The sequence below is a fragment of the Microchirus variegatus genome, assembly GCF_963457635.1.
Source record: "Microchirus variegatus genome assembly, chromosome: 6".
Classification (NCBI taxonomy): Eukaryota; Metazoa; Chordata; class Actinopteri; order Pleuronectiformes; family Soleidae; genus Microchirus; species Microchirus variegatus.
The window spans coordinates 4190126-4211652 of record NC_139807.1 but is presented as its reverse complement, the minus strand read 5'-3'; the positions used below and the strand labels follow the sequence as shown (position 1 = coordinate 4211652).

General features: G+C 43.0%; 1 protein-coding gene across 2 annotated transcripts in view; it reads right to left on the bottom strand.

Moving 5' to 3' along the window:
* The window catches only part of pcdh19 (protocadherin 19), a 57299-nt gene extending 39910 nt beyond the window's left edge, over window positions 1-17389 (bottom strand). The window contains exons 1-2 of one of the 2 annotated variants that reach the window (XM_083890771.1): window positions 15252-17389; window positions 11992-12337 (exon numbers count right to left, since the gene is read on the bottom strand). In XM_083890771.1, the coding sequence (XP_083746897.1) occupies window positions 11992-12337; window positions 15252-17383 (2478 nt within the window). In that variant the 5' untranslated portion in view covers window positions 17384-17389. The remainder of the gene's footprint in view (window positions 1-11991; window positions 12338-15251) is intronic. The other variant, XM_083890770.1, reaches the window with a different exon arrangement.
* Between the last annotated feature and the right edge of the window lie 4138 nt (window positions 17390-21527).

Below are 21527 nucleotides of genomic sequence, written 5' to 3'. Positions count from 1 at the left end.
AGTATTCACACCGAGGTACTTCTATTTCTACACTCGTCCCGCGTGGCTTTGGCTCGCTCTGTAACTCCCAGACTGGCCCAAAGCGGAGAGACCTCAGGGTTCATAGTCTGTCTCCACCAGAGACTCACGAGCTCCCTCGTCTTGCCAGCATCACACCCCTGATGAGAGAAGTAACAGCGTCGCACTCAAATATAGCATCTAAAACAACACATGTGCTCATGTGTGCGAAAGATAAGGCTCTATTCCCTGCTGTAACGCTGACGCCCTGCACCCAACTCCAAACAGCACTTAATTAGCAGTGAGAGATACAAACAGTCTTGTAAACCTTTAATATAACTCCTGTTTTTTTTGTTGGTATGAATCACCTGAACTGTGCTACAACGGATTGATTGGAACCAAGTATTTAATATTATAGTATGTATTTAATATTTTAACATTGGCTTAAAATGAAGTAGTTTAAAGAACTAGAACAATATTTTTTTAGCCAGCATTCCGGTCTTAAAAAAGTAGCAACTAAGCCAAATACAAGTGTATGTGCCAGCACTTACAAAGATTAGTTTTTTGCATCACTATTTTGATATTTTTTTTATGAAATAGCATCAATATGATGCTTTATATGTAAGGTGATAAAGTGATTATCAGTGGGGGGGGAAACACTGGCTCTAGAAGCTGGGATAAATTGAATAAACTTTGGAGAAATATGGGTGAAGGTGATTAAAGGCAACAAGCGCTGAGGCATAAAGTGGTGCTGGAAAATCTGATTTGGATGCTTTATTTCCGTCGGATTCATCTTACTGGTGAAATTCAATTGGGGCGGGAGCAGAGGCATATGCTAAGATCCATATGCCTTTGTGGCTTTGTGGGAGTTTAAAAAAAAAAAAAAACTGTAAATTGTGATTATCATTGATCTCAGTCGTCAGATGCCTAATCTCTATGACTCACATCCACGCTGGCCACATTGGTTTATGATGAACTGTCCTCCCCCACATCTCAAGTCCCCAAACAAGTGTTGGGGGGGGGGGGGGAGCAGTGATAAGCAGGTCCTTATCCTTTTAAAGACACTCCCGTAATCCAACAGCGGTGGGAGGACGGAGGGGGCTTCAGCTTTCAGGGATTTAGTCTGGATTATAGCTAGTCCTCCAAATTAAACCCGAAAGTCAGCTTTCTGCAGTTGCTCATGCAAGCTGGCGACTGGCTTGTTACCAGCACTGCTCACAAGGCAAGGGATGGAGGTCTATAATTAGACGACGTTCTCGCTCCCAGGCAAACGGTTGAAGGTAAAACCCCTGAAAACTTGTTTGCACCTGTATCCACAACTTCTTCTTTTTTTTTTTTTAACTTCCCAGCTGTTATACTACCATCAACATGTCGTCCGTGCTCTGGACCTGACTCTCTGTGCCAACTAGCTAAAGCCCAGACAAGCTTCTCAGCCCGGGCAAGGCTGCTTTGTCCCCACTTGATGCTGCGTCCCACAGCAAAACAAGGCCAAATGTGGGACTTAGAGGCTAAAATGGTCATTACTGGGTCATGGACAAAATGACAAGTCACAACACACACAACTCCCCTGACTGTCTTCATCATCAGTGATATTTCATTTGGTTTGCTGTCCTATACAAACAACAATGGGGCAGTTAAAGTTAACAGAAACAAAGTTAAGACAGTTTGTATTACTATTATTATTAGTAGTAGTAGTAGTAGTAGTAGTAGTAGTATTTGTTTTGGGGTTTTTTTTGTCAGGAGTAAATACTTTAGTCGATGATAAGTTGAAGGAAATCTCCAGTTTGGGAAACATCTTTTCCTGCAAATTAGAAAAGAAGCTGACTCCAAGAGACGATTAGTTCAACTTTGTCAGGGAAAGCTTGAACGTAAAAAAAGCAAAACAAACTTCATTCATGAAGTAAAACGAGTTGTCAACAATTTCTCAAAGGCAATCGTCAACCATCGCCCCCTTGCTCTAGTTTTTTGTGCTAAGCTAGGCACCAAACACGTAGTGAAAAAAAAAACTAATCTAACATAAGATAGCAAGTGAGTTAAATTCCCAGACGTCTTTGTGTAGTTTCATGGTTTATTTTAATATACCTTCAATGGTTCAGAGAAACACCTCTAAAGAGGTATTTCCCCCTTAACGGTGCCTTCCTAGACGTACATTATACAGTATATCGATGTATTAACGTTGCTTACAGCCTTCTTCAGTGTTACAAATCTTCAAACTGAATAAAAAACAGCTCTACAGTGACCCTTTTGATGTGCTTCACAATGGCAGCCTCAAGCCCTATTATTTAAACAAAAAAAAAGAATGATAAGCAAGCTTCCCTTTTGCACATATAGAAACCGCCTTTACTGTGCAATCGCTCCACTAGACGACCGAACAGGGAGAGCTGAACACAAAATAGAGAGCAGGTACACAACAATAATCTTCAACTAAGGAGGTTACTGGGAAAAGCACAGCACTTGGAGCAGTCTGACACAGGCCAAGTGCTTTTCATTCATTAACTTGGCCGTCTGAGCCGCGGCATGTCAAACGGCGAACGTGAGGGGAAAATCAAAATTCATGTTCCATTGTGTTCCACCGCCAGACACTGAATGAACCCCCCGAATATTGTTTTCTGATGCCATAAGAGAGCACAAAGAAGCGAGCGGAGTCTTTATCAATTCCCTTGCAAGGCTATCATAACTATTATCATTAGTGTTTTCATCCTCTGCACTCATTTCTAATCTATTACCCGGAATGGTTTCTCGTCTTCCCAACTTGACCCGGTATCACGCGAGGAACGATGTTTCCCCATCTCGCCCGGAAACTAGATATGGATGTAAATAATATGCCTGGGACATTTTTGAAAAAAAAACAAAAAAGAAACAAACCCATTCCTAGGAAGACAAACCTGAGAATACAGGCCAAACCTGAATTGCTTTCGATAAAACTCGATAATCAAAATGCAAAACAGCCCTTGATAGAAAAATGAGCCGACTTCTAACGACAAATCCTCTACACCGAACATCAGCAAATTCTCCTCGTGAACTTTTATTTGTATGCAGTGTTTGGGGTTTTTGAATGTAATCACACGGCATACGGTGCGCCACCAATGAGCTATTCTGATTAATGTCAGCCCTGAATCAGACTGAATGCTGAGCGCTTTAGAGACATCATGAATGAGGAAAAAAAGGTGCCACACACTGAACACATTAGGGGGGTCCCACCGTTTTCTCAGACGGGGGGACAATGGCTTCGGGGAGCAGGGATAAAGGAGGGGGGGGGGGGGAACAGGGGTGAAGGAGTGGTTGACGCTGATCGGGTAGAGAAAAATGGGAGAATGGGAGAAAAGAAAGGAAGAGGCCCAAGCCACTGGCCACATAGGGCAGAGGGAACGTGAGGGCTCTGAGAGGCCTATACTCGGTCATAGCCCATTAGGCTGGCTGGGTAAAAATGCTACAGCTCATTACATGCTCTGCCTCTGTTCTGTGGATGAACAATGCACAATTACGCTACCCTGCTGCTCCCCACATCCCTACTGCTTGCCTGCCTCTGAGGCGGGCGATATTGCTCCTATAGCGGCTCGCTCGCCTGCCAACAGCTCATGTGTGCTCATCAAACATCCCATACCCTAATGCAAATCCAGGTTTATGTCTTAGAAACAAAAGCACGGTATGAATTTGCTCAAACGAAAAAAAAAAAGGAGGAGAGGAACAGGAAAAGGCTGCTCCACCGCTGGGGCAAAACAAAACAAAAGGTCTATAATGCAGCGTTTGTGTGTGTTAAACAATGACGTTTGCTGTCGTGTCTGCTCTGCCTTCTTTAGATTTGTGTGCAAAAGCATTAGACGTGAAGAAAGGGGATTTCTGTACAATTACTGCACAGCCAGGTATAAGCACTAATGTACAGATCTAAATATAACAACAATTAAAATGGCGTAACCAGATGACACTGAAAGTGCCATGGCAATATATATATCTGCAATGCAGCAACTAACTAAGCTCAGGATTTATTCACTAGCAATTTGGTTCACTGCGAGCTCTACAATTATACATGCAGAAGTTGACATTTAATCCAGGGAAATGCTAACTAGCATCCTCCCTGCTCTCTCCATGTTTGAGGTAAAAAAAAAAAAAAAAGGGGACACTTGGAAAGGTCAGTCTTCCCTGGTGTCAGAGCTATAGCTGCTTGGAAAAAGTTTCCCTTCACTGGGTGTATTGTTATGTTTCACAGAATCCATCTCCTCATTTCCCTGTCACTCAAACCCAAGGAACTCTCCTAACAATGTGGCACTTCAATTTAACTTTTTTTTTTTTTTTTTTTTTTAAACCAATTTAATGAAATGAATGCTTGGCAAATAATTCAAATCATATTGGGAAACCCAAAACACAACTTTTCTTTGCTTAACGTTTGTTTACTCGGTAGAAAACACAAGGGTGTTATTGTTCAACAGCAGAACAGGGGGAAACAATTCATATCCCTCGAGACTGATTATGAGCCCCTTATTATTATTATTATTATTATTATTATTATTTGTGAGGAAAGTCTAATACATAATGTATATAAAAACTATTTTCTAATGCCTGTCAATACATTGTACAATAAGTCAAAAGGACCAGAGGGCTTCTTGACATAAGTTGCATACAGTGTTAAAAATAGTATTGTGAGCATCTAATGCAAATAGCTTTTACTCTTGGCCATAACCAGGCTTCAGGGTTTGTGTTTTTAAATATGCAGGCTGACCTTTTCTTTTCTTTTCTATATTAATTTAACTGCAGGCATTTTCTTACGCCATGGGCAGCAAATTCTGCATTAATGAGAGATGATGATATTGTTCATTATTATTATTATGACTATTATTATTATTATTGTTGTTGTTTTGGAGCCTTTCCTTGTCATAAGTTATCATTATGCAAAACTGATGCCAAAAACTTTGTGTTTAAAATCTTCTCTGTTAATTTTCACATTTTAACTACCTCTTCATCGGGGGGGGGGGGGGGGGGGGGAATTGATTGGATTTTCACGAGAGAGAACACGATGCGGCGCATTTTTTTTTACGTAAGAGGGTTTTCATTTGAGAAATAAAGGAACAACACCCCGGGAAACTCATTGAAATGGGTAATTACTGTACATCCACGCAGCATTGCTTGCGGGGTAACAAGGTGCGTAATGATGTCCTCTTCCCCAGCGATAAACATCATTACTATGTCCATTTCCTTCACTCCATTTAGCCTCCTCTCATCAAACCTATAAGTCTAATGCCATTATACCTCTTTTTGCATTTAAGTACTTGTCCATTAAAATTTGGTAATATATATTGCGGGGGACCACTAATGCTATTTTAGGATGACTTTTGTCTCAATAAAAAAAAAAATAATAATCATTTCCTTTGAAGCATAAAAGGTTTTAAGTGTATTTCTAGCCACGCGATATAGAGGTTTTAATACTTTAAAAAATATTTGCTTATTAAGTGCTGCTGTCTCGAAGCCAGCAAAATTTATCACGAGATGAAAATGAATTATTAAGACGATTTTACTTTTATATACAGTATGTGACGCAATTCTCCGCCTTTTAATGCAGACAGCTTCCGAACGTCGAGTCACTGACGTTTAGCCATTTGCCAGTTTTATTGCGAGACTGCTAAATAGCCACTACCCTTTTTTTGCTAATAATACCATAATCCATGTTCCCGGGTACATAGAAATAATCACGTTATTTACTTTTTCAGAGGAAGAACAAAAAAAAGTGTGACGCTCTTGCTTTCCATCATGGTATATAATATATATTCCCCAATCCAACACCACCATTTAGACAGAAAAAAAACCATGGTCCAGGCAGAGGCACCGCACAGGTTGTGGAAAATCATTGGTATTGCTATAAATAGATCCATCTCCCCTTTTCTGTGTCTCTCCTATGTTTTCCTTTCGTTGGCCTTGCCATTTCCTCTACAACAGAACTCCCCACTGTCTGATTCCTGCCAGTCACATGCCGTTAAGGACACATACGGTGACATGAGCGCATCAGACGGCGTCACTCATGTGTTTTGACTCCGAAGCTCTTTCTGCTCGGCGCTCTAAACCCCGACGAGAAGGTGCACAACCCCGGCGGGGCCTAGTTTTTTTGCGACTGGCTGCCTTGGGTTGTTATGTCATTTCATCGTTACCGCTGCAACAATCGAGGATGACATGCTGGTGTGTTTGCGGGGTTCGGGGTCAAGGCTATAAAAAACCCAGCCGAGTGTAAAAACTAGCCGCGCCGTAGCTTGTTGCACGAAGTGAAAACCGTCTTTGTCGAGTAACGCCGCTTAGTCGCCCCGCCACGGCCTCCACCAGTTCCGCGAGTGGGAGGAGCCAGCAGGAAAAAAGGGGGATGCAATAAGAGGGCACTGAATACATTACTGTCAAGACTGATTATTTGTTTCTGACAGATTTCACCTTACAAACACTGGCACTTGAAAAAAAACGGGATATTTCTGAAGTTGCTGCCTTACAAAATGACCTCTCCAAATAATTAACAGGTTCATCTGCCACTCAATCAGTGCGCGTCTGGAGCTTCTGTAGATGAAACAATCCTTTGTCAATTCCTTTGAGACTTTAAAAAAAAAAGAAGCGTACACATCCTATTCTTCTAACACATCAGAAATGCATAAAAAAATACTAGTTTTAAGATCAAGCATTGTCTCAGTATACGTGTCATTTCTTTGTATCATAAACACACTGAAATAAAAAACGATCTCAGTTGAAGGGATTCTAGTTTACTTCCATAAAACCCTTTGAGTTCATACTGCCTTTGCTGTATGTTGCATTTTATGCCGATTTACAATAAAACTAAATTAAACTATTCATTCAACTCTTTGAAAAAAAGAATACATTAATTCCTTTAATAAATCCACCTGAATTATCATATTTCCCATGATGTAAATAGGCTACTGGGAAATGTTACTGTGCATCTTAGCAAACTTTTCACTATGATTTATAAAATTCCTATATATCAGTATTTCAGATATGTAGAATAATCATTGTTGTTGAAAATGCCCAATCTGTGCAATTCCTGTTGCCTTCACGCTGCGTTGCAGTGTCAGAAAAACTAATTTCAAGCTATTAACGTTTACATTTTTGAAAAAAAAAAAAGAATCTCACATCAGAGACCCCCAGTTGCATCAAAGTGAGCGTTCAGCGACAATGAGACAAAAGACAGAGTTTTACTTCCACTTTGTGCTCCCCCTGCTTTCCATGTTTTCCTCTCCCAGTTTAACCGATTGCTGATGTTCTTTCTGTCAGTCACAGCCTGCTCAAGTCAACACAACCGCCAAAGCTAAAGTATTCTGCCGGATACACTCTGTGGATACACTAAAAATAAAACTCCAGCTGCCATTGAAAATCAGCACAATCATCTCAACTGAACAAAAACAATTTAAAAACCCGCTACAATCAGGTAAAACATAATCTATCTCAGCGAGGAGGAACGATTGCAATCCGCTTTAATATTTAAAAATGTAATTAACACAAGAAAACAACTATTAAGGAAATATTATTGTGGAAAATCAAAGCTAATCACATTTTTAACACCACAGAATGGTGGAAATATCACAATATCAATGTCTGATTAGTAAAAAAATGTTGGATTCCCGGTATACTTTCGTATATGGTCATAATCTTGTAAATAATAATGTCACAGTGCATACTTCAAATAAATGTGACACTCCATAGGAAATAGCATGTGTGCTTGTGTATTCATAAGTACATGTGTCGGTGTGGGGGGGGGTGGCAGTTTCAACAGATGTGTAGTGTACGATGACAGCATGACATCTACTTTGCATGCTCAATATGACACGTTCGAATGCTCCCGTGAAAATTGCCCTGATGTGAAGTGATAGCAAGGTTGTGCAGCCTTTGCTGAATTCGCTCTGTGCCGCCCTCCCCTGCGTCAAAAAAACAAAATGCCTTCCTTTCTAAACAGGAAAAAGTAGCCAAACCGGTGCACCGAGATCCTCTAAAAACAAACCTGTCAGTTGGTTTGTTTCAATTCAGTTCGTTTCGATCCATTATATATGTCGACTCCGACCACAAAGATGCATTAACTATCACTAAACTTCAAGAACAAGAGCATTTTCCACCACGCGGAGCAGCCCCCATCCCCTTTTTTTTCGGAATTCATTCATCACCGTTTTCGTTTCATTTATCATCACTGTGAAAGGAAAATAATATTTTTCCTTTCACAATGGTGCAGATAGCATATTTATGCTATCTGTTACCCAGACTGAGGATAATCAATAAAAGAACATAACTTATTTCCCTGCTATGCTCATTATCTGGACTCGCAGGTGTAAGAAGCCTCAGTTCATATTACACGCAAAAAAAAAAAAAAAAACAGATTCTAGCCAAAGGCCATTCCTTTACTGTATAATTGTTTCTCCCCCCCACCAAGTGGTTCACTATAATTAAGCCGTAGAAGACAGCTCTATTCTCCAGTGAGCGTCCATATTAGTGCTACCACAGGCAGGTCTAACAAACATCTCACAGCTGATGCTTTTCAAAACAATGGACAGCAATGTTTCGGAGGGGGGGGGGGGGGGGGGGGGGGGGGGGGGGTATATACTGGTGCACATTCTCACACGGGAGAAGACAATACATACAATGCAATTGCAGGTATAAGGCCTTTGGGGAGACCTGTCACTGTTATCTTGGCCAAGTCGGCTCGGTGTGAATTTGTGTGAGTGTATAATGTGAGTGTGCCGGGGAGCTTTGTCTGGAGGCAAAGGAAAAAGCTCGACTCGAGCGGCTCGGGCATGAGCAGGATGCTCGCTGCCCCACATACACTAACAACGGAGGAGAACTTTGCATCGATTATAAACATACATCACAAACGAGACACAAGCACATATATCCCTTTCTCCCCCTCCATTGACAAACCAAGGGTGAATTCCAATTCCTTGCTTAACCCTCAATCTTAACCCTCAATCTCAAAAATGCACGCTCCCGCTAGTGCAAGTGCTGTCCCGATTCTCAGAAAAAATTAAGTTGAGGGGCGAGTTTAAGGGCTGTATCGCCCTCAATATTGAGATTTTCCGGGACCACCCTTGGGAGCAAGGGCTACCCAGAATGCATTGCGTGTTTTCACATAAGAAAGATGGCGTCGAAAGCAGCGAAGCGAGTGCGATACAAATTAAGTATTTTCTTTGTTAATAGAGATATAAAAATTATGAAAACCATTGTATTATCTTAGTTTAGGCCCATATTATGGATTACTGACGTCATTGTTGCGTAACATTTACATAACATTTGCGTAACATCTTTTGTCAATAGCCGGCCGGTGCGCACACGCGATCGTTTGCTATGGTTTACTTTTCAATAAGCCGTGGTGTGTGGTAACTGTCAGCTGAATATGTCCGTGGTTGTGGTATTTGTATGAGTATCATCTTATAACTAACTGACAACCTAATAACTTGACTGAAATAAAATAATAAATAAATAATCGTGACGTAAATGTGTTCTTCTTCTTCTTTTTTGGAGTTGGCGTTATTCTGCCCCCCGCAGTCTGAAGACGTATCTGCATTTAAGGGGTGTCCCATTTCTAAGTGACAAAATAACCCTCAACACTTGGTTTTGAGGGCCAGTTAAGATTAAGGGTTGAGCTTGAGGGTTAAAATTGAGGGTTAAGATAGGAATTGGAAATTGGCCCCAACTGTGACCCCGCATCCACATTCTGATGGCTATCATAATTTCAAACTACATATTTGGAGCATAAACAAACACAGAGACATCACCGTGCCACGGTGTAAACACACACAAAAAAAAGCTTTTTCCGCTGAGGATAAATGAATCATGGATAATTATGAGGTTGCCCTCAGGATGAAAACAATTTTTGTTGGGACAAAGCCGCCTCAGTAATGACAACAGTGCAGCCACTTGTGTGTCCTAGCCAGTCAATGGGATATGGGTTGAGGACTTGTGGAGTCAAGTGCTTTCAAGCCCAATCTTGCTCATTCTAACGAAGCAATTATCAGTCATTTCACTGTTGTTTGTTTGTACTATAAATGGTATCGTGATTATCCGGAATACAATTTTTTTTTTTTTCGTTTCAGAGAAACTCGCTCGTCTCTCTTACAAATGTCACAATAGGGAGGAAAGAAAACTGCACGTCGGGGCCAGAGGTTGAACGGGTTAACATGTGGTTACATCTATTTCTCACTTACTTTCTCATCGACTTTCTCTCTCTCTCACACGCGATTTAAAATATGCAAAGGCTGGGTCAAAGAGATGTTTGTCAACATCATGTGTAAGGCGGCGAGTGATGCGGGCTGCATGCTAAACAGGCCCCGGCCTCTATCAAACCAATCAACTGTCTCTAAGAAAATGAGAAAAACGTAGTCAGGGCTCAGACACCTGGCTCTAAGACTCGTTCCCCCCTCGCTCTCTTCTTCGCTCCTTATCTCTCCGTGTGCCCTTACATTGCTAGCTCTGGCAAAACAACACCAAGCTTTGCATATGGAATAATCAAAATCAATCTTCAGCTCTTTTCATCTCCCTCTCCGGGTTTCATGAGCTGAAACCAATATAGGCTCTCCCTAATCTTGTGGCAAATGTGCTTATATTGGATGGTTAAGCCACAGAGACAGGACGGTGCGAGAGGTTGCCGCAAAAAAAGGCAGTTGATTTTATTTTGAAGCCAGAGCCACTCTTTTATTTATTTTTCGCTGGTTAAAGGGGAAGCGGGTGACCCACTACTATAGCAAATGCAATCACGGCATGCAGGTCAATTCACGTACCTGCCGAATCCCCCAACCTCTGCCTCGCCTGACTGGATAATGCTACAGGACAACTGCCGACAACATTCCTAATTCTTTCCAGCTGGGTTATTCACACACACACACACACACACAGGCTCGGTAAATCAGCATGCCTGTAAGTAGGTCTCATTGACCCCTGAGGATCCATCGGTGCCTGGGGTTTTCTGGATCATCCAGTCAATATATCAATATCCATCTTGTGTTCCTTGTTTTAAGACCCCCGCTCCCAACACACCACCTCACCTTCTTCTCACTGAATGTCAAATGGAGATTGGAGTCATCAATTACAAATGTGTGTGTGTGTGTGTGTGTGTGTCAGCGTGTGCAGCTTATTTGCTGCAGTGACCATGATACACATCCCCAAATAAACACATACACATTTAGTCTCTTGCTCACAAACATAAATGTCCCCCCCCCCCCCCCGTCCTATGGGATCAACGGAAAGTGGGTCACGAAGAGAGCGAGCGTGCCCAAAGAATCCAATAGACCAGTTCATAAATACAAAAATCTATAAACTAAAGATCAACTGGTCGGCACAGACTCTGTCAGCTTGAATCGTCGTTCAAGTCCGAGCGTCACGTCGGAGCCTGCTTGGGACGCGGACGGCACGTCAGGGGGTAATTCGATGACGTAGCCAAATAAACACACTGATAAACCGTTTTCAGCAACGATTATTCTCTCTGCTAGCACACGAAATGCCATGTGATGGAGCCGATTAGTTGGATCAATACACCTGGCAGGTGCTCAGACTCTCATGCTCCTCGATGCAACAGCTCAGCGCTCGCACAAAAATAAAGAAAGCAAAACGTGGAGCAGTAGAGGCCAAATAATCGACTATGTCAGGACTCCAGAATTGGCAAAGTGCTCACTCGCAGGTCAGGAATCTGCTCAGATTAAACTGGCATAGCGTCACAAGTTCCACTTCAAACAGCTCAGGTGTCCATCAGTAACAGGCAGACGCTTCACTGACACTCTGATCTTCGCTATAATGGAATGTTAAATGCCACTAGACCTTGAGATGCGTTGAAAGGTTGCACGTGTTAACAAGTCGTTCTTAAGATTCCACACCGTTGAACAGAGCCATTGGTAATCACGATTACAAAAAATATCAAACATAATTTGGTATTTGTTTTATGCTGGTTAAACATCACATCATTTTAATTACTTTTTTTAACAATAACACCTAAAGCTGCCCAGCCAATGATTTAGAACAGAGCACAGTGTGTCTCACCTCTGGCAGTGGCATGCCGTTGATGATGAGGTCTGGCTGTTGGTGGGCCTGCCCAGTGAATGGGTGCTGATAGCCATGGTTGGGAGCTGCATTGCGTGAGTTCTGGTTCTCCACGTTGAGGAAGGTGCTCTCGGAGCGCCTGCAGCCCAGAGGCAGGCTCTGCTGGTGGTAGTCGAAGTAGTTGAGCGAGGAGGTGAGAGACGAGCAACTCACCACATTCATCTTGTCTGTCTCCTCGACGTCTCGCGGCACCAGTCGGATGTCGTTCTTGCTAAGCTTCTTCTTCTTGCTGGACTTCTTCTGGTTGCCATATGAGTACTCCGCCACCCTGCGCAAGTAGAAGAAACTGAACAGACTCAATAAAGCAATGTTCTGCCTTTCCCTTCCCCACCCACACTGTCAAAAAAAGCTTGCCCATGCCAGCGAGGGCAACTGTAACATCAGCCTATAGGTGCCAGGCAAAGGTGCACACTGCCTGTGACCAGGAGTGGAACAGCACACACCGGGGCTGTCATCTCTAGTTTGTTTGCATTTGCATGCTCAACAATCAACAAGACACGAAAACAGGCAGACAAAATGCAAACATGCCAAAAACCACGAAAGCAGAAGGACACACTGGTACTCGGCAGCTCTACCGGTATATGCAATCATATTCAAAGCACACAGCCCACACAATTTCCATTTTATTTCTTTCATTATCGAGCAAGCCGACGAGCAAAACTAAGTGCAGGAGAACTGCAGATTCAAACTCATTAAGCTCCTCTCAGTGTTTGATACAAACTTGATCTGAGCATTTTGACTTTAATGCGAGCAAATGAGCAGCACGGCCATGTTTTTGGGGGTTTTTTTTTTTCAAAGGATATTCAGACTGGGGAAATAACCATTATTCGCAGAGCCTTGCAGTTTTCCATAGTACAACAGATGCTATGTGCTCCATAGTGATGACTACAAACTTCACGAGACATATTCTAAATAATTGGTGTATTTTTTTTTCTTTTTTTTTTCTTTACGATTTGCAGACTGCAAACTCTGGAAGAGTTCATTGTCAACCTTGGGGCATAGAGCATATGGTTTGCTTCCCATTAAAGCTCAAAAAACAACCTATAGTAATCCATGAAATTGCAAAAAACTTAAATGTCTCTGTTTTCTCTCTCTTGTCTTGTCTGCAACATCTCTGCTGCAACAACCCCCACTGGCCTCTGTTCCTCACTAAAATTCCGCTCTAATCCTCTGCGGCTTCTAAAATCACACTGGCTAAGGAGCACCATTGTAGTTTGTCCTTTTTTTTTATTTCTTTTGTTTCATTTTTCTAGTTAGATTGCATCTTGAAAATAGCCCCCACCCCCATGATTCAGAGTTAAGGAAATGGACAGCTGCAAGGGTGGGAAAATCCTCAATGTGTTTATCACGTGTCACTTTAACATGTTGTCTCTACTTCATGCCCAAATTGAAATTTGGTGAGGGGAAGAAAATCTTCAGAGCAACGCAGACTTGACAGAGGACAAGCAATAAATTGGAGATAACTGCTTCTCATATTTGAGGTGGCAAATGAGAAGCTGAACACATCAGTGGTGATTAAAGCGCCCAGCGGGGAGAGCAGCTCACACTAGGAGAGTAAAGTTCTGACAGCAGTTTTGAATTTTGAATTTGTTGTTGTTATCCGTGTTTCTTCTCCGAGGAAAACTTGTATGACTGACGTTAAAAAGTGATGCTGCAAAAAAAAAAAAGAAAAAAGTAGCTGCTTTGATCAAGTTGGTCTCGCTCTGTTTTAAATCAGATTGGAGTAGCAACACGTGTAATGTAGTTTGTGTGTGTGTGTGTGTGTGTGTGTGTGTGTGTGTGTGTGTGTGTGTGTGTGTGTGTGTGTGTGTGTGCTGGGAGGAAGTGTGACATCCACTGTTAACAATTTGAAGGTCACTCTTGCAAACAGAGCAGAGAACCACTATTCATTTCTGTATCCAAGCTCTGTAATTAAAAAAGGAAAAAAATTAAAAACACTTGCGCCAAAGATAATATCAAATAAATATTAAACGATAATTAAATCATCAGTGTTTGATAAAAAATTTAAAAAAATGTCTCGATGCTAAAGGGAGTTTCAGATTTTTTTATTTTTTTTTTCGGCTAAATTACATGTTGGAAAAATGAGCTAACTTTACTTCAAATCAGCAGAATTATGTCTGGAGCAAAATATGATTATTGCTTCAGGTTAAATCTCAAATCCAATCTATATGTAAATTAAAAAGTGATAACGTGGCACAGGGAAATCAAAGCCAGGGCTGATGTACAGACTGATGAACAAAACACATGTGCAGGTCCGGAATATAATGATGTCCTAAAAATAGCAGCATAGTTCACGACAATAATGGAACCTGCATCATTTTCAAACAATTAAAAAACCTGCAATGTTTTTAAATTATCACTAATATTATTATAGATTATAGATGTCAATAATCTTGCAGGATTGCTCATAATCACACTGGATTAAAGCTGCTAACCGACAATCAGTCATGGTGGACATTAAATAATAAACGTCTGGGGCTGCTATTGAACCAGTGGGACGTTAATTGTCCAGCAACACGTCCGCAAATTGAACACGACAGTTGAACCGTCATATTTACGAGTCAATTGGTTACAATGGAGGGATTAAATCAATCAATCGAGGCGTTTGCCTCGCGTGGAACGGTGGGCCCTCAGCAGAATGTGTCTGATTTAAAAGCAAAGCACGTCTGGTTTATTTACTGTAGGTTTGTTGCGGTTTCGGCTGTCGAAGGAAATAATCTGCAGTCCTCACAGTTGGGCCTGTGCATGCTGCAAGACAGAAGCAGTGCACACTGACACCATTTGCAGTTTCAGGCACGATCACTGTCAAACACAACTTTCTCTCTATCGCTGCCTGGATGTGCATGCACGTGCCAGTTTGCCCCTCTGATGATGTGGGGTCATTTCTCTTCATTTATTTTATACTTTTAAAAAAAATTATTATTTGGTGTTTTTCCAATGCAGCCTACAGCAGAATTTATCAATTAAAAGTGCTCATGGATGTCATATCTGCAGGTGTATTAAAGAGCTGCATGAGTGTGTGGTTATTAAAATAAATACATATGAAAGTAAGTGACATGATTTTGTTTAACAACTTTGAGGGGGGTGCCCCCTTTTATCACTTGAGCCCCTGGCCCTTGAAATATTTGTGCACACCACTGCACGCACACACACACATAAACAAAACAAAAGCATAAACACACAAGAGACATGGTCAGTACCTGCAGTTGTACGTCCTGATCTCCTTATTGTCCCGCTTGCACTTCACAGCCACGAAGATCATAGTGATAAACAGGATGGCTGCGATTGAGCCCAGGGCGATGATGAAGATGAGGGACAGGTTCACGGCTCCAATAGGCTCCTGTGCGTTCAGGTCTGGCGAGAGGTACACCACGATGTAGGCCGAGGCGGAGAGCGAGGGCTTGCCGTGGTCCCTCGCCACCACCGTGATCTCGTAGGTGGACTTGGCGTTCTCTCCAAACATCCTGGTGGAGCGCACCTCCCCGTTCACTTGGTCGATTTCGAAGAACGCGCGGTCCCCCTCTGAGATGGTGTAGGTCAGGCGGCCGTTCTCGCCCTCGTCGTAGTCGTCCGCTTTCATCTGTGTCACCATGTAACCCACGCCCGCGTTCCTGGGTATAGAGACCTCCGCGGTGCCGTTGACGAGAGGCGGGTTCGTCATCACGGGCGTGTTGTCGTTGACGTCCAGCACGACAATGCGCACGGTGGCGTTACTGGACAGCGAGGGGTTGCCATTGTCTCTGGCCAAAACTTTGAAATCAAAAGTCCTGGTGTATTCGTGGTCGAACGATCTCATGGAGTAAATGCGGCCTGATGGGTTTATGCTGACATATGTGTTTACATCCATGTGCTTAATCTCACCGGGGACTATGGAGTATGAAACGGTGCCATTCATCCCCAGGTCCGGGTCCTCTGCTGACACTGCCAGCAGACACGAGCCGGGGAGATTGTTTTCCATGACCATCTCCTGATAATGTGGCTTGAGGAAGTGGGGAGGGTTGTCATTTTCGTCTGAGACTTTGACTACGAGGGATTTTGTGGCGCGTAAAGGAGGGGTGCCACTGTCCTCCGCTTGGATAGTCAGATTATAAGTGTCCTTTTGCTCTCTGTCCAGCCTCCCGTCGACTAGTATGGTGGAGAAGCTCTCATACTCTTGCAGTCTGAACGGCACATTTCCCTGCAGCCTGCACTGCACTTTCCCATTTGCCCCAGAATCCTTATCTGACACTCTCACCAGCGCAATGACATATCCGCGCTGCGCGTTCTCGCTCACTTCCACCATCTCCGTGTTCAGCGAGAGCAAACTGATGACAGGTGGGTTATCGTTCGTGTCCATCACGTTCACTGTGACTTTGCAGTGAGCCGGGATGGAGTTGGGACCTAAATCTTTGGCCTGGACGTCGATCTCGTATATCTGCGTCGTTTCGTAATCCAAAATGCCGTCGACAGTGATGATCCCGGACCTGGGGTCAATTTTAAACGCGTCCCTCGTTTTCTCCGTGACGTAGCTGTTAAACGAGTACACAACCTCTCCATTAGTGCCCTCGTCAGGATCGGTTGCGTTCAAGTCAATCACTAATGTATTCATCGGTGAATTCTCCATCACATTCACTGTATACACTGGCTCGTCAAACACAGGGTTGTTGTCATTGGAGTCAATTACTTTGATATTTAACTGGACCGCGCCTATCTTTGGAGGGTCTCCTCCATCCTCTGCACTGATCTCATACGTGTAGTGTGACTGTGTCTCCCTGTCCAACGATTTCTGCACAACAAGCTCAGCGATTTTGGATCCATCACCTCTGGTCTTTATTTCTAGTCCGAAAAGCTCATTAGGTGTGATAGAATATGACTGCACTCCGAAGATCCCCGAGTCCGGATCGCTCGCCCCCTCTAGGGGAAACCGAGTACCAGGGGAGGCGTTCTCAGAAATCTCAATGTCAATGTGGCTCGTTGGGAATCTGGGTGCGTTATCGTTCAAATCCTCAATTTCAACTTTGATGACACAGATCTCCATGGAGTTTGACATCACTTCGAGGGAAATGATGCACTTTGGGTTCTGCCGACAAACTACATCCCGGTCTATTTTCATTTGGGTTGTAAGAATTCCGGCAGGACTGAGTTCCACCCATCGCGGTTCTGAGTTGGAAATAACCCTCAAGTACGGGGGCTGCGGTGCGATCTGGAATCCTTGCTTTAGTGCGTCCTTTGTCACGTTTCCAATCACAGACCCGGGCTTCATTTCCTCGTTTATTCCATACTTGAGGTTGATAACGGCCTCAGTCCCGACCAAAAATAAGAGGAACACAGCAATTAGTTGTATTAATTCCATGTCCTTTGTTTGTTTTGTACCTGTTGATGATTTTTTTTCTTCTCTTCTCTGCCTTAATAAAAAAAAAAAGCCTCGATAATTACGCACAGGAATGCGCGTCAGAGGAAACAGCAAAAATGTTCCAAATGAATCATCTTTACTGAAATGTCCAGAAAAAAAAAAGTGTTGGGGGGGGGAGGTGATGAATAGCTCGTGTGTAAAGCAAATTAAATCATGATGTGGAAGCTTTAATTCTAACAAGTGCCTCAGCCTACTTCACTCTTCTCAGGCAGAGCGCATCCTCAGGTCTGCTGCAGCGGGCGAAACAGAGCTGTGAAAACATGCTGAATTGTCTCACCGCTGTGATTTAGCCGTGTAAATCCGTGCAAATGTCCATTTTAAAGTCGAATGAAATGAAGGGGTGAAAAAAAATGTTAAAATTCCTGCGAGCAAGCCCACAATAAAAGGGGGGGGGGGGAATCTTCCCTGCAGATGAAGTAATGGGGTTCAAGAGTCCGCGTTAAATTCTCCTCCTCCGTGCCAGCAAATATTTACGCCGCGTTTTGGATGTATACACCTTTTTTTGGGGGGGGGGGGGGTGCGATATATTACAAGCAGTGATGAAATGTCCTCTTCGGGTGGCAGATACAGGCTTTCACACTGCACATCTGATGATGGAAAAAAAAAAAAAAGCTGCAGTCACAAAATTATTCAACAGCTTAAGTCCGGATATCTTTGCTTAAAGAAGAGGACTGCAACTGCGGGGAGATCTCATCAGATCACATAAGTCCCGATTACCTTTTTTTTTAAAATTATTATTTCCAGCTGATTTAGTCTTTCATCCCCCTCCGCTTGAAGTCTTGAAGATTGTACTTACTAATTGATTTTCCTCGTATCTCACTTAGAAAAAAGGGCTGCACATATCCCGGCAATTAGTCCATGCAACACACAAAAAGAAGACAACAAAAAAAAATCCCTTGAAAATGTTGCCAAAAAAGCCAGTGGGGAGGAAAACGATGCCTACAGTAGGTAGAAAACGCATTTCATGTTAAAGGCTGCAGCAAAAGGCAAAGCACAGGAGCCAATATCCAGCCAGGGCTGAGGCAGGAGAAAAAAAAAGAAATCACCACTCGCTGCCAGTCGACTGTCTAGTTGACTTCCAACAAGCGCTCCTCTCGCTTCACTGGTGCACACTGGAGGACGCGCAGCTCCGAGGCGAGCGCTCAGTCTCAGGACCCGCAATCCCCTCAGCCAATCAGGGGTTACACTGGAGAGCTGGGAGCTGCTGGTGGGTGGGGCAGAGTGTACAGCAATGAAACACGGCCAACTACCTGTTTCCCCTGCAGATGGACGACTGAACGAGCGATTACAAGGCGTCACAAGTTGAAGAACGAACGAGGACGAGTAGTTTTGATGATAGTTAACGATGTGATTCTCAAAAACCGAGGTCTGAGGGATCCCGGAGGATATTTAAAAGTGCTCCCAATAGTGTCGGAGGAAGAAGAAAAAAAAAAAAAAGAGTTAATTTCCTCCAGCAGAGGCACAGCAGAGAGAGGCAGAGAAGAGCTGCATGCTTGTTTTCTCTTATGCAACAGTGACACCAATCACACCTAACAAGTGATATTTCACAGCAAAGACCATCTCACTGTATTGATCTGTTTGATCCAAAACGGTGACGGCGCCACAGTTTGTGGCAACATCTGTGCCAAAAAAGCACCACTGACTGTACCCAAAGAAGCGCGTTTCCTCCTGCTTCACCCTGCCTCCTCATTTAAAGTCAAGTGCGGGCCTGTTGATCCATACAGGCGCCGCAATTGTGCGCATTATGTTGCATCATGTAGCCCATATACCGGGGGAGTGCTTTCATGTGCAAGCTGCGTCTGATCTCGGACACCACACACCAGGCGCCATAAGATTAGATTCCCAATACTAAAGCAAACATCACAGATTATGGCTTCCGTTGTAAAGCAACATGCTGGGGAGGAAATAGTGGCTGTCAAAAGCAAAACAAAACAACTAAAATGTTTTCTGAGTAAATATTGCCATTGAGAACAAATGCACAAAACACACACCTGGATATTAAATGTGGTTATTAAGCACTGTTCTGTTTCCAATGCCTATAGTTACTGTAGATGTTGAAATTGGGTTGCCTCTTTCTGCAGGAACGCGTCACTAGTAGACGTCAGTTTAACTGTTTAACTTTATAGAAATTGCATTGTCCTATGGAAATGAATAAGCTGCCTCCCCCTGCTACTAAAACGTCTGTGTTTGTCAGCTGCAGAGTCCATTTATTTATAAAGGTTAATAATGAGATGAGTGGGTCTGTGGCATGTCATAAAGAAAAGGAGCCACAACAAAAATAAGGGGGGAGGTGACAACAACAATTATTAGATGTTATTCCCTTCTCACTTTCCGCATAATGTGAACGATTCACTGTTGTCACACAAAGACAAGACAAGTAAAAGGAAACCGCACTGCCAATGAAAAAAGGAGGGTGAGATGAAGTTCCTCTGTAGCCCTGCACTCATTGCAGCCTCTCACCACTCTCTCCCTGCATCTCACTCCTCTCATTTATAGATAGAAGCAACTCTCTCTCTCTCTTTCTCTTTCTTCCCCCTCTCCCTCTCCCTCTCCCTCTCCCTCTCCCTCTCTCTCTATCTCCTCCCATGCAGCCAGTCTGCCTGCCTCTCTTCGGCGCGCACAGCTGCCACCACATCCTGTCGAGGGCAGGCCCATTTTAAAGTCACAAGGGTGACACCTAGCGTCCGCAGGCGCAGCTCGATTCTGTTCATCCTGTATATAAAAAAAGTGAGTCTGAAGAATAACAATGAAACACACCGGCAAATCAATTTCCTCTTCATACTGGAGTAAAAGTCTGCAGTTTGACTGCAATTAATGCGCTGTGATTTTGCTCTGAGCTGTATCCTATCATTTTTAGTCAATAAGTCATTGTACTGTATATGAAAATAATGCAATATGGGTAATATAAATAACCTAATTTATTAATGTTTTTATTCAGTGCAAAATGTAACATACATGCATTAAATAAACACTCAGCTCAATAGTAGCACATTCTCTGGGCTTATAGGACATTAGACAGATGCTGCTCACATACAAAACTATCAATACAATTAAGTATTATGCGAACACATGGAATTGTGTTACTACAAGAACGTATAATGACGTTATTTTTTCGTCGAAAGTGCACTACGCATCTCTCAGTAAGCAGTAGCAACATGAATGCGATGGCCTTATAATGGAAATATTCTGAACTCGGCTCAACAAACCAAGTGTCAACACAGCAACTTGTTTGCACTCTCCCGTGATACTTTTCAAGACTATGATGCAGCGGCATAGGAGAGTGGCAGAAGAATCTTTAAGCTCATAAATTGTTAATGTCATCGAGTTAAACAACCGTAGGCATGTGGCAGGGGACTGTATTTTACCTCCGGGCTTTTTAATGGCCGGATGTACAACACAGTGCATTTTTTGTATTTCTATCAGTCTGCGATGACGTTACAGCGGCGACGGCGAAACGTTATGCGGACGTGCTACACGGCAACAGGGGTAATCGTAATTATTGCAATTAAAAAACCGTGCTGCTTTTGTATGAGCAGTACAACAAATAGTCTATATATGGATTTGTGTTATTATACAGCACGCAAGTGTGCGTTAAATATTTATGCGACTATTCTCATCTCTACTGTATATTCTTAAGGTCTTAAGACAGCGGATTGGTTCATGACCGAGAGGGAAAAAGTTTTAGATTTCTGCCATTAACCTTACAGCGCGAGGGTTAAACATCCCTCGGCCTAAAAGTTTCGGCTCAATTTGGAGCTACGGTGCATTATGAGGGCTAAATTGTTGGCTATGGTCCCCCCCCCGCAGTTAAGTGCAGTGTGAAAAGCAGGCAACAGCACACAGCTCGGAGCTGCAGGGTTGATCATAAACCATAGTGCAGTAATTTAACCACAATGTATTTCTTTCTCTCAGAGAGCGGTGACATATTTCATTTACGAGCTACAATATACCTCGATATACTTCCTGCGGTTGACATTTCTTTGTGTCCTTTATTGATTTTTACCGCCATGTTAAAATCCTTAAATTTTTTCTGTCACGAGAGGCGGCGAAGCGACCGTTTAACATCGGAGTTTGTTTTCAACAC